Source organism: Equus przewalskii, chromosome 9 (genome assembly GCF_037783145.1).
Source record: "Equus przewalskii isolate Varuska chromosome 9, EquPr2, whole genome shotgun sequence".
NCBI lineage: Eukaryota > Metazoa > Chordata > Mammalia > Perissodactyla > Equidae > Equus > Equus przewalskii.
In genome coordinates, this window is record NC_091839.1 from 64,268,530 (window position 1) to 64,283,956 (window position 15,427).

Here is a 15,427-nt window from a genome sequence, read left to right on the forward strand (position 1 = left end):
GACAGCATCCCACGTAGAAGCACTTAGAACTAGCATATATAACAATGTACTGGGGCTTTGGGGAGGAAAAGAAAAGAGGAAGATTGGCAACAGATCTTAGCTCAGGGCCAATCTTCCTCAAAAAAAACATTTTCTTTGGTTTCATTAGCAGAATAAAAAAAAGTGAAGGTAATTAGGAAAATTCCTGGTGTCTTTAAGCATTCTAAATAATGTAAAAGCAGAAAACTGAGATGAAACTTTTATTCACCATTTTGAGCATAATTTAATACATATAACTTTTTCTTTGTGCTGTGTGTGTATCAAGACTAAAAGGATCTCTGGTTATATCAGTTTATACTGAAAACTTAAGACCTGTGAACATAAACCAGTTTCATTTCAGAATCGCTTTCATTTTTGCATATGTTGTCTTAAAATTACAATGATTGTGTTTACAATGGAACATAGGTAATGGTTTATTTTTGAATCAGAATTAACAGTCATGTGTTTGTGAAAGTTTCTGTTGAGCAATAGTTCTGGTATGTTTATGGAAGTTGTTCTTAACATGCGATGAAGTCAGTTTCTCATTTCATGGTGACTACACGCAAATGTATCAGTCTTTAAATATTTCAGAGTTTGTGTCATTGGATACAGATACCTAGAAGTTGGTGTTTGTTTAGATAGACACTGGTTAATGTTTCCAAGGAAGCAAAGGGTTGTAGGGTTGTGTGTTTTAGTGTAATGTTTATTTGCTTTCTGGTTAAAAAATATATGTCAATAAAAATGATTTACATTTTGGATTTGGAACCTCATTCATCTCTCCTTTAGACACTTGCTGCTCTTTTTTATTGAAATCCAGGTAAACGTGCGGTGAATTCTAAAGTAATCAGCTTTGGGGGCTTTAAGGCTTCAGGCTTCTTAACCCCAATGAGGCCATAGTACAGGAGGTAACACATTCTGACATCGCAGAAGCTCTAACACTGTAAACTTAGTCATGTGTTTAAAATATTCTGTAATGTTTAGACTTTATAATGAGTGGAAATTTTTATTTTGTTTGGGCTATATGAGCTATATTAATATTTAGTCTCATATATACATCTCTGTACCAGTGATTTTCATGGAAGATTTCTCTTTTAAAATCACATTTAGAAGACTGAGAAGTTGATTAGTCTACTGTCTTTTCTAAAACACCAGTCCCTATTTTACAATACAGTAATATCATCATTATTTGCCAGGTATTTTCTGCTGTGCTTAGGAACAGAATTACTGCGTGTGTTACATTTGGAAATTTTTTTTTTTTTAGCAGAACAATGGTCAAAAAACATTTGATTTTTGGAAGGATGTAGTTGCTGCTATACAACACAATTATAAAGTGTCAGCTTTTAAGGGTGAGTAATGTGAACAGAGACTTTCTAAGAGATGTTTGTTAAATGCTGTGTGTCTAGTAAATTACTTAGAAGTTACCTATTTTGCTATGTTTCTTAATTAGGATTTACTTTGATCTTAAATTTTGCTATAAAGTTGGTACTGCTTAATTTTAATAGGTTCTTTTATTCGTGTCTGTTTCGTGGCCATAAATTCCAATATTCTGAGCTGCGTTGTCTTTTACATGCCTGCCAATAGGGTTGTTCTGTTGGTCCCCCACAATTGAAGTTCCAGCTGTGCTGTTTCCTGGCTTGGGAATGAGGGTTGGTGACACCTGTAACCATTAGTGTAGTAGTTATAGATAGGTGGGGAAAGTGAAAATTCCATTGTTCTTGCATAAAAACAGGACTGGCTGACTCAGAATGGGGGCAGAGATCTCGCCAACCTGAGCCTGGCGTTTCATGGTTCCATACATAGGTTTGCTGGGTCACATGGTGGTTAACTGGAAGGAATAAAGAGATGGCTTTATAGTATGTCACCCCAGTGACTTGAACCAGGCTGTCCTCATTCAACCAGTAGGCTGATGGATACTCAGGAGCAGTAGTTTTCAGCTTAGAAAAATGTTGCCTTTTGATTGACATAAAAATTGCTTGCCTTCCTTTTAATGTAATTTAAGCCATCAAAATAATCCTAAATATTATGACTAAAAACGTGTCAAGGCAATAAATAGTAACTGAAGAATATTTGTTGAAATTACATATTTCTCTGCCACCTGCGTCTTTCCTTCCCAGAAGAAAATTACTGCTTTTGGGTGTCTCGCTTTTGTATACTCAGTCACCAACCCTTCACCCTGGCTATTAGCTGGTGTGTGGTTTTTTGGGTGCCTTTTCACGGTCCACACTGAGTGCTGGGGTGTGCAGGAATGCCCATCTCCAATAGAAGGGTGTCTCCATGATAACTGTGAAACCCACCCACCACTTTATTGTTTTACTCTTTATTAACTTGAAAAGCCTTATAAGAAGCCTATAAAATGAAAAGCCTTAAAAGAATGGTTGAGAATAGCAAATTGCTGCCGTGAAATAAATTCAACATAAAAATCTATTGATGTTATTTTATTGCATTGTAAATAAGGAGTAGGTAACACATTTCGTGCATTAATAAATGAGGCACAGCTTATAAGTTTGAAACAGCAACATAAAAATACAGTACAGAGCATAAATAAATAATGTCTTTTCATTTCTAGTCAGATTTTGAAACCCTTGACATTAGTTATGATTCACTGGAATGAGGTGCACAAGGTAAATACCCAAATATTCTGTAAACCCACAAAGTCACATGACATAAGACTCAATAAGGAATTAAATCAAAGTAATCGTACTTGTGTTAAATCAGTAAAATAGGTCAGACGTCTATTTCCAAGTTGTGAAGGGTATATAGAAAACTTTTCTGCAATCACAGGAAAGTTTGAAAAAGTTCACGACTAAAGCACTTTGCATTTCAGATTAATTTTAACATATTTTGTTTTTTTGTAAGAGCTAGAAAAAAGTCAGTCTGCACCTATATATTTGAATAGATCTTGATGAAGGGAGCCATGTAAACCTGTGAGTAATGCACCATCAGAAATATCATAGGGTATACAGTATCTTTTAAATTTCAATATTCAAGTATTTAAGTCCTCTAAAGACATGATTCCTCCTGAATGTTCCCTGGAAGGTCTCCTGTTAATGGTTAAAAACAGGCTTATTTTACAAGGAAATGCTGAGTTTCTGAAATCTAATTTAGTGTCATATTTCAAATTTTTTTCCGATCATTTTATTTTTTAGCCTAACAGGACTTTTATAGTGAAACTTAAATACTGAAGAAGTTCACGGAAAACTTTCAGGGGTCCTAGGATTACTGACTAGAAATCGAGAGGATCTTCATGTATTGTTTAATTAACATTGCTGTTCACTTTTTCAGGGGGAATTGTGTTGGTCTGAAAGCTCACATCTGTATTTTGGAGAATTAAAATGAGTCGCTTTTTTTTCAGCCTACCTCCATATGCGTTTTGTGGGGCGGGGTGGGTTGGGAAGCGCCTTTTCGAGCAGATTTGTATTAGCTCAGTGGGAACGGGCTCACATGGGAGCCACTAAGAATCCTGAGAAAGAGGAGTGGACGTACTCTGAGGAGTACAGGCCATTCGACTCGGCATTGGGCAGCTGGAGCCACACCTGGTCATTTTCTGTGAGATCGAGGACGGCACTCCCTGAAGCCTGATCCAGGTAGCCTTTGATATATTCATCATAGGTGTACATTACTGGGGTGCCGTTCTTATACAGGCCCACCCAAACATGGGTCCCTTTCGCATGCACGTGGTAGGAGAAATAGTATATTCCTGGTATCCTGCAGGTAAAGATTCCAGTTCTTGGGTCGTAATGCTGTTGCCTGTTATACACAATCTTATCAAAGGGGATAGGAGCACCTATTGCTGGGTAAGCTTTGGAGAGAATAACAGTGAAAGCAGACACAGGCATTCCTGTTACACCCTGGTTGGCACTAACAAGAGGCCTTTGGCCTGCCTTTATAAAGCCCTCAGGCACAACTGCTTGGCCTGGGGGGCCTGGGGGGCCTGGGGGACCTGGGAGGCCAGGTTCTCCAGCATGGCCTTTTGGACCTGGAGGCCCTGGTGGCCCAGTGGGTCCATTGAGTCCCTTAGTTGCTATGCCAGCTGGACCAGGAAGACCTGGAGTTCCTCGATCACCTTTAGGTCCAGGGAATCCTGGAATGCCTGGTGGCCCAATGGGACCTCTGGTACCTGGTATTCCAGGGGCACCTCTTGGACCAGCCTCACCATTGTTTCCAGGCACTCCCTTAGCTCCTACTGGGCCCGCAGGGCCTGGGAGACCAGGAGGTCCTCCAATTCCAGGCTCACCTTTTGGGCCTGGCAACCCTGGGTTACCCTTAGGACCATTGAGACCTGGTTCTCCTGGGTACCCTGGTTTTCCATCTAACCCAGAGAAACCCCTTTCTCCCTTAGCCCCAGGCTGTCCTGCAGGCCCCACTGGCCCTGTCTCACCTTTAGGGCCTGGGATCCCATGGTTGCCTGGGATGCCTTTTGGTCCTTGGGGTCCCATATTTCCAGGGGGTCCAGTCAGACCTGGCTCCCCAGGATGACCTGCTGGGCCTTGCTCCCCTTTGGCACCTGGACTTCCTGGAAGGCCAATAGGTCCTCTTTGCCCCTTCAGGCCTGGCAAGCCTGGTTTCCCAAAGCCAGGAGCCCCTGGTGGCCCAGCTATTCCTGGAGCCCCAGGGTGTCCTTTTGTTCCTGGAATCCCTGCCTGGCCTGGAGCTCCAGGGGCGCCTGGCTTTCCAATGCCTTCTGGTCCTTGTTCCCCAGGAGGACCTTGGGGACCTGGTGGGCCAATTGGTCCCCTTTCTCCCGGAATGCCCTGATCACCTTTGGTGCCTGGCTGTCCTGGAAACCCATTTTCACCTCTTTTTCCCACTCCAGGAGAGCCGGGTGGTCCCATGGGACCCTGTGGGCCTGGAAGGCCTCTCTCACCTGGGCGACCAGGAGCACCATATCCCGTTTCCCCTTTCTGTCCGTTCATACCAGGGACACCTGGTGCACCCTTTTCTCCAGGAAGGCCTCTGGGTCCTGGGGCTCCTGTAGGTCCCTGTTGTCCAGGTTTTCCTGGAACAGAAATTCCAGCCGGGCCGGGGATTCCAGGTGGCCCGGGTGGGCCCCGTGGTCCTGGTAAACCAGCTGGTCCAATGTCTCCTTTTGGTCCATATGGTCCTCTCTCCCCTTGTTTTCCTGGGAGTCCTGGCACACCTGGCTTCCCAGTGGCTGATGGTCCTGGTGGTCCTGGCAACCCTGGCTCTCCTTGGGGTCCAGGGCTTCCATAACCTGGTTTTCCTGGTGGTCCAGATGGTCCTGGGTGCCCTCGAGGTCCACTGGGGCCTGGTGGACCAGGAACACCTTGTTCTCCTCTCACTGATACACCTAAAAGACATGCCCAGAGAAGGGGATGGTTAATAATATCAAGGATAATTATTGCTTCTTAAAATATGAATTGGGATGGAACATTGCAGTGTCAATCAATCCATTTTGGCAGACCAGTCTTAAATGGTTTCAGACAATACATTTTATATTGTTTTAAAAAATACTGCTAGAGAAGATGGTTTCACAAGACCATGGGTAACATAGTACTTTCATCACATCTTAATGATCCATGAAAATAAGTTGGGATTGAAGAATTCATCTAGAATAAGAGTGCAGTGGGGGTAAGTTTATCACATTTATTTTGGGAAAATCATCTACCTAGAAAGGAAACTTTAAAAAAAGGCATTTGACAGAAAAGGAAGAAAAAGACAAGTACAGAATAAATGGGAAAATGTTTGAGAACTGTAACAGTTTTCCCTTACAAAAGCTATCCTATAAGGCATAAATGAGAAATACAGTTAATTATAATTTATATCAGCCGTGGCTCTGCTAAACACAGTTTAGATTTAGGTTGATTTTTTTTTTTTAAATCTTAGTGCATACTGTGAGCTCTTACGTTCTCCATAATTGACTTAAAATTGAAACAAAGAATTAGAGAATTAGACCTAATGTGTGAGATAGTATTAAAGTGCTTATCTAAAGTATTCTTTGATTAATGCAAATAAATTGTTGATTTCATAGCTCTCTAGATTCATTTGAGCTAAATACTTCTACTAATATAATAAACTCCAAAACCACTTACTCACTGCCTCTGACCTGAAAAGTGCTGTTGGGCCGCAAGTGTGGGAAAGCATAGGATGCATCCCGTAAGAGCTTCAGTTACAGAGAATAAAACAAGAGTGGACTTTTATTTACCCAGGGATTTTCAGAAAATGACATCAGGAAAAAGACTGTGAGAAAAATTAATTTGTGGAAAAGATTTCTGTATATTAACACATATCTTGTTGGTTGGCTTTAGTGTACGTATATACCTGTATGAATAAATGGGTATTGATACATTACAAATAGAACAGATGGATAAATAAAGGATTTCTTAACGGTTTGGAGTAAACTAGCACATTTTTAAAAATGCAAACTATTAAATTGGGATTCACTTCAGAATCTTATTATAAAGATCATGTCCATACTAAAAATAATTGTCTTAGTCTGGTTGGAAATCTGTTTAACTATTAAAGTAGGGGAAACAGTCTTATTGAAAATAACTGCATCGAGCACCATTTGAGACTAGAACTCCAACAACCGAGTGATCTCTGTCACTTGGAATGTTGCCCTAATGGGTCCTCCACCTCTCAGTGGAAGAAAGAATGTGACTTCTGTTGTATCCTTGGGGGACAGCCCCTGTTTGTAGCTTGATAGGGTGGCACCATCTTCAAGGAAAAAGGATTACCCAGTAGAGAAGTTTCTTTTTTTGTTTGTTTTTGGGGGGAAGATTAGCTCTGAGCTAACATCTGCTGCCAATCCTCCTCTTTTTTGCTGAGGAGCCCTGTCCCTGAGCTAACATCCATGCCCATCTTCCTCTACTTTATACGTGGGATGTCTCCCACAGCATGGCTTAGCAAGTAGTGCGTAGGTCCATACCCTGGATCTGAACCGGCAAACCCCGGGTCACCGAAGCAGAACACGTGAACTTAACCTCTGTGCCACCAGGCCAGGTCCTAGAGAAGTTTCTTAAATGCCCACAAACTGAAATAACGGTTGGTTGTATCAGAATATGGCACTCTCATGCCCACCAGCAGTGGAATGCTTTGCAGGATAATTTAGTGTATTTTGGCTGAGCTCTTTTTTAGCCTGTATTGAACAGATATATGTAGGAATTACATAGGACCTCTTTGTATTTCTATTATCAGCTCAGTGTTTTACTTGTATAAATTGTGGGGTTTTGTCTTCGTTTGACTGCCAGTGGATAATAATGTATTTGAGTTTCCACCTTGTATTATCAACTAGAGACTAAGGTGGATTTGATAGTTAAAATACAGCTTCCAAACTTTTCATTTGTTAACAAGATATATGTTTTTATTTATTTTGTAAAAATAACTGAGATGATGCAGTACATTAAGGTGGGAAGATGGAAAAGTTTTTCACCTTCTAAAAGTGCTGCATTTTCTTTTTAGTTCATAACTGTTCTTATGATCTTGGTAAGCTACAGAAATTCTGAATTCGTGATCATAGAGGGTATAACCCAGTGCTGCTTGTGATAGCATTTCAAATTGCATTTGTTGCTTCAAGTAAAGTAGTCTTTTATTCGTTTTTTCCTAACTTTTCTTTCTCATATTTTATTTCTATTTTGAGACAGTCAAAAATATCTCTTGTGTACCTGTGCGTTTATTTTTAAACATTAAGTTCCCTTTCATGAAATATTTTAGATTTCATCTTCTTAAAAAGACAATCCTATAATCTAATTTGGTCAAAACAGTTGTCTCCAAAAGCATAGTTTTTCAAGTTGATGGCAATTGTCCTTAGCTTTATTTACAGAAAAAAATAAATAATTTGAAAAAATACTGTGGAAAGGAAACTTGAATCCTGCAGTCAGTTCAGATTATTCATTCAGTTTAATTCAGATGTTTAACAGGCAGTTTGTGTCAGATGCTATTAAATGGAATTAGCGAATATGAAACCTGAAAGTTGCCTTTCTTTGAGGCTCTGTTAGTACTTTACAAACATTGTCTCAGTACCCTTCACAGTCGTGGAGAAAGGTGAACAAATGAGGAGCAGATTCAAGAAGAAAGTTAAAAAGTAGTACGTCACCAGTACTGCTACAGTAGGAGGAGGAGGAGGAGAAATGGAGGCAGAAGTGATAGAAGTCGGAGGCGAAGTAGAAGTAGCAGTAGTAATAGCCAGCGCTTAAGCGTTTTACGGATACCAGCTCACGTAAGCTTCCTAGCGCTCCTTTGAGACAGCTGCTCCTTGTTTTACAAATGAGGAAACTAAAACGCAAGAGGATAAATAACTTACATACTACGAGGCAGTAAAGTCTGTATGAAAACTATGAGAATTACTACTTCATTTGCCTATTAAACTTCTTTGGAAGGCATCCAGATTTTATTGATAATTAGGACGATTTTATATATATATATATGTGGGCTAGCTGAATAGTTTGTGAAAGTAAATATACGGAAGTAGTTAGATATCTAAACCTGCTCCTCTCTTTGCACAATTCACAATTATTTTTAGTGAAAACATTTTAAACTTGATTAATTTTGATCGGATTAATATTTCTAGATTATAGAAATGTGTGAAAGCATCATTTGAGGGAAAAAATTTCTACACATCAAAGTTCTTAACATTCAAGTGTATTTTTCTATTATATGTTATATTATATGTGTTGTGTAGAGGATGTTAATGTTCTTGACTAGACCTGCATTTTCCGTAAATCATTTGGTGGTTAAATTTTGGGCTAATTCAGGAATTTTAAAATAATTTAAGACCAAACAGTTAAAAGCATTTCATTAAAGAGATCATTAAGATTGTAGAAAGTGTCAACCAACTAGTTACTAGAGCAGAATAAGCAGTTCAGTTTACCTTTACTCTTTATGGCATAGGGAATGAAGAACCGGGTCTTGATGTTGGGTGGTGGCCCTTTTATGCCTGTAGGTGTTTGATACCTCTCAGCATAAAACTCGCCATGAACCAAGTTCAAGGTCAGTAGCAGCACAAGGGCTGTTTGTGGCAGCATGTTCTCAGATGGATCCTAAAAAACAGAAGAGAATCATTTCATAGAGCTTTGTTATTGACCTGTTTTATTTGTCTGATGTTGCACAGATGAATTCATTATGCATTTATCTACTTTTTTTACCTTATCATTTATATTTTTAATATATTCCAGAAATTAATAACAGCTATAACTTTTTAGTTACATGAATGTATGTCTTAGTTGTTTTTGGAAACCACATTAAAGTAAGCAAGTAAAAATGAAGTAATTTTAAAAAAAGAAACAGAAACCATAATTGGATGTCTCTATTAAATAATTCAAATCTTTGACATGGACTGAAATGTCCAATAGTTTCAAAATACAGTGAAATTCAGATTAGGGCATATTTTCACAAATATAGTTTTTGTTAGGACTATCTTTTATATAGGCTGATACAAATTTAACTTGCTGAGTGCATATTAGTGAAAAGCAACCGTTTTAAATCACAAAAAGCAAATAGTTAATTTATTGAAGCTTGTTTCCAAATAAGCGAACATGGAAGTCCACCAGTGAGCGTCAAGTCATAGACTTACCTGGGGGCTAGGAGTTCCTGGGGATGGTTTCTTCACAGCTTCCTGAGCCTTCCTGCCCAGGTGAGCAGTGCAGAAGATGCCTTCCACAGAGCTGTCCTGCAGTATTTATACTGTGTTCCCCTGACTACATGAGGTTACCCTGAATGTAAGCCCCTCCCTCCAGAGGTGGGAAGCACTAATTATGGTGGAAAGTTCTGTTGGGCAGGCATACAAGATCATGTTGGGCTTTTTCCTTGTTTTCTTATTGAAAAATAAACTCTTTGTCTTAAATATATATTAATAGTCATAACCAGGTACCATCTTTTTCTGTGATTTTATTTATAACTTATTACTCAAATGTTTATGATGGAATGATAATACCCCCTTTGTATTTTTGAAAAGCACATTCTTGTGTTATTTGTTTGAAAATATTTGGTAGTATATAAAATTAGGAGAAGAAATCTTTGGTGGGGAGTGGATTTAAATCATCATCTAAATTCTCCAGTTATTACATAAAGCCGTCAATGTGTTCATTAATGTTCCTAAATTTTTATGAAAATAGCTTACTCTAGTTCTTACTTATTTTTAGGCTTGGGGGAAACAAAATGGTGAAAAAGTAGTTATACTCTCTTGTATTTCAGGATTTTTGTATAAGTCCTAAGAAGTTAAGAGAAATTTTAAATGTTATATAAATATGATATTTTTTATTATTGAAATATAAACATTTCAAATTTTTGCATATCAAATATTTTAAATTTTTTGGAAGCAAGATGTCCATGAATTTGATAGTAGAGTTAGCAATGTAATTACTCAGAAAGATTTAGATTCTTTATTGACAACACTATACCATGTTCAGTAAAAGGCTTCAGGTTTTATTGCTTAATTTTGGATTTTACTTTAGAGTTGCAGTAGAGATTGTAAAAACCCTTAACTTGATGATATCATATCATGTCTATTTCAATAAGGTTGCTTTGTTCATTTCAGAAGAAAAAGAATTCTTCAAACTTTGCTCTCAGCTTTTTAAAAATATCATTGGTTTACCTTGCAATTTCCTTGAAGAATCTTGAATCAGCCCAATTAGAAACATTTTTTTTCCCAAAGATGAAAGTAAACATTATCATTGTCATTTTTAATGGTTAGTGTTCTCTTTGACAATATTAGGAGATTCTTAGAATCGTTTTCAAGATCCCAAAGAATCTAATAAAAACAGGAAGTTGAGAGGCCAAATTTTGTACCTTATTTGGTTGCATCAATTTGGAGCTAAATCAAATCAATTGTTGTACAAGCGAAGTAAGTGAGAAGGAAAAAATTCCCTAACAGGCATAGATATATCATTTTTTTAATCTGCAGAATTAAAGTCGTATGGATTCAGGATTGATCAGTAATTGAAATAATTAAATGTTTGATGAGTAGATGAAATAAAGGTTTGTTCTTTAACTTTTTTCTTCTTCCTCCCCTGCATACAATTTTGTATATGTATTTTAAATTAAGCCTTGTATAGAACCTTGTAGAAAGGTAAATGGGTAACATCTCACTGCCTCTCTTTCTCTTAGCTCTCACTTTTAAAGCTTTTACTTGCCATACTTAAAAATCTGCAATGTCCTATATATCTCTTTATAACACTCATAGATACAGGTGAAATATGGCTTTTGTATCCGTTCAGATTAACATGAGAATTGGGAAGTTTATATTCTTGTCATTCTTTCATCACTGGGAAATTATAGAATAGTTTCTGTAATTATAATATGTGCTCTACTACATCTGTAAGAGGCCACAAAGATAAGTGAGAGAAATGGCTGCCTTCCATCTACTTAATGGTTCATTTGAACAAGACTTTGAAACAGTGGGTCAGGTAACATTATGGATGCTCTTGAATGCTAGGCTGTAGAATTTGTTTTAAAAGGAGATATTAGAAGTACATATTCTAGTATTTTTGTGCATATATATGGTTACACACATTTATTTACAGTTGAGACTGATACCGTTAGATATCATTCATGTGAAAGTTCAGAAGATTAATTCTCATCTCTTCATACTGTACACCTGTGTCGGTAGACCGTTTGTGGCTCCTGTAGACATCTGTGGCTACTCCAGCTATTTTCAGAGCTTTTCACCTTAACCTCTCTAGGCGCATTTTTTTTCATCAACACAATGAAGAGGTTGGACTAGGTCTCTAAGTTCTTCCCAGCTTTAAAATTAGATTATTCTTGTGCTTGAGGTATTTTGCTGTTCCCCGTGGTGAGACGATGGTCTTGGCTCCATTTAATACTTACTAGAAACAAAATCCATACCAGGTGGTCGTATGCCTTCTTTTTGGGATATGTAAATATATGTGGGTATTTGTTATTCTATATTCTTCTTTAACTTTGGAAAATGTGGTGTCTTTATTGAATAAACCTTGGACATTCAACCCCTTTTGCAAATAGAGTACTTATTTCAGCACAGAGAATCTGACTGCTGTTTGCTTTGTTAGTCACATAAGAAGCACTGTGTTGTCCAAAACAGATTGTAGAATCAGAATATTTGCTAGCCACACCCCACCCAATTGTGTATTTAAAACTATTTTTATTCTGGAAGTTTACTTGTAGCTGTTTGAAGTGACTAATCTGTGGCTTTAAGATGAAAACCTATTCCACTTAAGCCAGAAAGCCACAATTTTTAAACTCAGTAATCTGTGATTTTTTAAATATCAAATATGTATGATTTTTTTGCTCATCTAGCGTTTAACTGCTGTTAAGCTCACCTGTTCATTTTCATTTCCTGAGATCATTCATTAATTCACCAAGTATTTGTTGAGTACCTCTTATGTGTCAAGCATGGATATAAAAACTGGGAGAAAAATGTACAGCCCCCACCCTTATGGTGTTTAAACAGTGGTTCTCAGTCTTTTTTCCATGCTCCCACCGTTCTGAGGGATGAGACACAATTGCTTGAATCTTTGATGTTCGTTGAGATATTGGTGATTCAGAGACTGTATTTTGAAACAGCTCCTCAGGTGATCATGGTGAGTGGACCCTTAAGTTGGAATGTCTCCGTCTGGTGTCAGTCTTCTGTTACCAGCTTGTTAATGTTAAGTATGTAATTTTTTGTTGTTTTTGTTCAGAGAGTTTTTAACTTTATTACAGAAAATTTTAGTTTTATCTGTGGAAGTAGGGAGAATAGTTACAATGATTGCCTGGGTGTCTACTACCCAACTTAAACTAATCTCAAGTCACTGCCACTCAATCCTTCTTCCATTTACCACCCCCCAGTATTTTGAACAAATCTCATATATTGTACCAATTCACCTGTAAATATTTCAGTATATTTCTCCAGAAGACAAGGCAGCCTTTTTCTTTAAATCAATATTTTCATCCTACCTAAAAAATTAACCATTTCTTTTAATATTATCAAATGCTTTAGTCCATGTTCAAATTTCCCCAGTTATCTTATTGGGTGTATACACACACACATATTCATATATCTAAGTAGACATATTTACACACAAACATATAGATATACACACACATATATAGTATACATGTATACAAATATGCACATAGTCATATTTATTTTTATTGATTGATTGTTTGTTCCAATTAGGTTCATGAATTGCCCCTAATTGATATGTCCCTGTTCATGTAGGTTTCTTATCCATGTCCCTTTTTTCCCCTTGCAGTTTATTTGTTGGAAAACTGGGTCATTTGTTCTGTACAGTTTTCTGCAGTTTGGATTTTGTTGTCACTTAAAACCTGTACCCCATATTTCCTGTAAATTGGTAGTAGTTAGATCTAGAGGTTTGATCTGATTCATGGTTGAGATACACACACACACACACAAAGAAACACACAAATATTTTTTAGCAATAACAGTATAGACAGTGGTGTGGTGAATTTCAATCAGGAGGCCCTTCGTTGCTGGTTGTCTCTCTTTTTGTCATGTTGCTAAGTAATGATCATTACCTAGATATTCTTTTTTTTTTTTTTTTGAGGAAGATTAGCCCTGAGCTAACTGCTGCCAATCCTCCTCTTTTTGTTGAGGAAGACTGGCCCTCAGCTAACATCTGTGCCTGTCTTCCTCTACTTTATATGTGGGACGCCTACCACAGCATGGCTTGCCAAGCGGTGCCGTGTCTGCACCTGGGATCTGAACCAGCAAACCCTGGGTCGCGGAAGTGGAAGGTGCGAACTTAACCACTGCGCCTCTGGCTTAGCCCCTGCCTAGATATTCTAATTCTATCATTCCTCCTTTGTTTATTAGCTTGAATACTTCTATAAAGAAAAATACTCCTTCATCAGCTATTTGGTTACCCTGAAGTACAGTTTGTATAGAAAAAGCAGGATAAATGCCTTTACCAACGTTTAAAACAGTGAACTTGTTTCCTGGCATCCTCCAGAGGTGATCCCCTGAGGTGTTTGAGGGTCATAAACTCATGGATTTAACCATATTGCGTTTGTTTCAATCCATGACAGTTATTATGCTTCTTATTGCTTACAGTTTTCTCCTGTCTTTGGTCAGCAGGAACCTTTTCATGTTGTCTCTGAGTCCTTTTGACTTGATCCCTGTAGTCTTTCATATCTTCTTTCCTTCCAGTATTTTATACTTTCCCTTACCCAGATCTGTAATCAGGGAGTCTTGGTTCCTTTTGTGGGAAATAGAAGTTAGAGACCACAACCTGGCTGTCTGGGTCCTGGGGGTGTTGGGTCATTGTTTCCAGGTTTTTTCAGTGGACAGCGCCAGGAAATTCATTCAGGTAATGTTAATTAAATAGGAAAGACATCATAACTTCATACTGATACATCCGGTTCACATCCAGGGCCACAGGGTGTTTACTTAATGACCTCAGACTTGTATCTGTAGCTTCTTAGTCCCACACTAATTATGTTGTTACCCATTTGCTGTGTTCCATAATACTCACAGTTTCTCAGGATAACAATACCAACTCTCACACCACAATACTGAAAACAGTTTCGGATTATTTTTGCCAGTCTTTTGTTGTTACCAGTAGATCTATATAGTCAAATTACCGTGCTTTAGAGCCACTTGAAACGGCTCATTGCAATGTAGTAGTGCTACCCACTCAATTCGCTGTTAGGTTTATTTGTTTCATTTTGCTTTCAATTTTTAGGAATGCTGTTTTTAAATTTTATTTTGTTTAATACTTTCCTAAAATATTTACGTTCCCTGTGGTGTGCTGATAAATGTTTAACAACTGGCTGAAGGGTAGAGAAATGTGTTTGCAAATATCTATGATGTAAATACTCCCACCGTAGCCAATTTCAAGCTACCAAGGTAAAGACAATGGACTCGCAAAATTCTGAACATTTACCAAGAGCCAGTACAAGCCAGCTCTAGTACACGTTGCTTATTTCCCAAGTCAAATTTACAAACCAAGGAATATTCAGAGAAGTCTGGTTTCTATTACTCACCTATCCACCCTGTGTTTCCCTTTCCTTCCATAAGTAGCCTTTTTAAAAAAAAATTTTTTTTGGTTTATCCTTCTATTCTTTTTAAAAATAGATATCCATTCGTATCCCCTTCCAATTTCTTTAATCATTGGCATCATAAAAGACATACGTTTTTCCACCTCTTTTTATGTAGCAGTTTATCTTTGAGATCGTTACACAGCATTATGTAAAGATGGTCCACTTCCTTTTTACAGCTGCATGGTACTCTATTGTATAGAATGTACTGTAGTTTTTTCAGCCGTTTCCCTATTGATAGACATTTGTGTTATTTCCTCTCTTTTACTAATACAGATATTTCTACAGTGAATAAGTTTGTGTGTATAAATATTTTTGCCTGAATATTTTTGGGAGAGATTCTTAGAACTGGGATTCATGAGTCAGAAGGAAAATGCATACCTAATTTTGTTATGTATCATTAAATTCCCCTTCATAGGTGTTGTATCATTTTGCATTT

General features: G+C 37.8%; 2 protein-coding genes across 5 annotated transcripts in view; one reads left to right on the plus strand and one right to left on the minus strand.

Moving 5' to 3' along the window:
- The window catches only part of NT5DC1 (5'-nucleotidase domain containing 1), a 126,336-nt gene that overhangs the window by 15,681 nt on the left and 95,228 nt on the right, over positions 1-15,427 (plus strand). For 2 of the 4 annotated variants that reach the window (XM_070556862.1, XM_070556860.1), the window contains one exon: positions 1,280-1,364. In XM_070556862.1, coding sequence (XP_070412963.1) covers positions 1,280-1,364 — 85 coding nt within the window. The remainder of the gene's footprint in view (positions 1-1,279; positions 1,365-15,427) is intronic. The other 2 variants (XM_070556861.1, XM_070556863.1) reach the window with 1 other exon arrangement.
- Positions 3,325-9,635, minus strand: COL10A1 (collagen type X alpha 1 chain). Its single transcript, XM_008518232.2, has 3 exons — positions 9,548-9,635; positions 8,846-9,014; positions 3,325-5,326 (listed from the first exon to the last, which is right to left on the minus strand). Exons 2-3 carry the CDS (start codon positions 8,997-8,999, stop codon positions 3,456-3,458), a joined length of 2,025 nt encoding a protein of 674 aa, XP_008516454.2. The 5' UTR covers positions 9,000-9,014; positions 9,548-9,635; the 3' UTR covers positions 3,325-3,455.

Excerpts from the sequence above, each read along its gene's own strand:
- COL10A1 (XM_008518232.2), bottom strand. The coding sequence starts at position 8,999 with ATGCTGCCACAAACAGCCCTTGTGCTGCTACTGACCTTGAACTTGGTT. Across the intron at positions 5,327-8,845 it reads CTATGCCATAAAGAGTAAAG|GTGTATCAGTGAGAGGAGAA; the intron begins GTAAACTGAACT and ends CATGTCTTTTAG.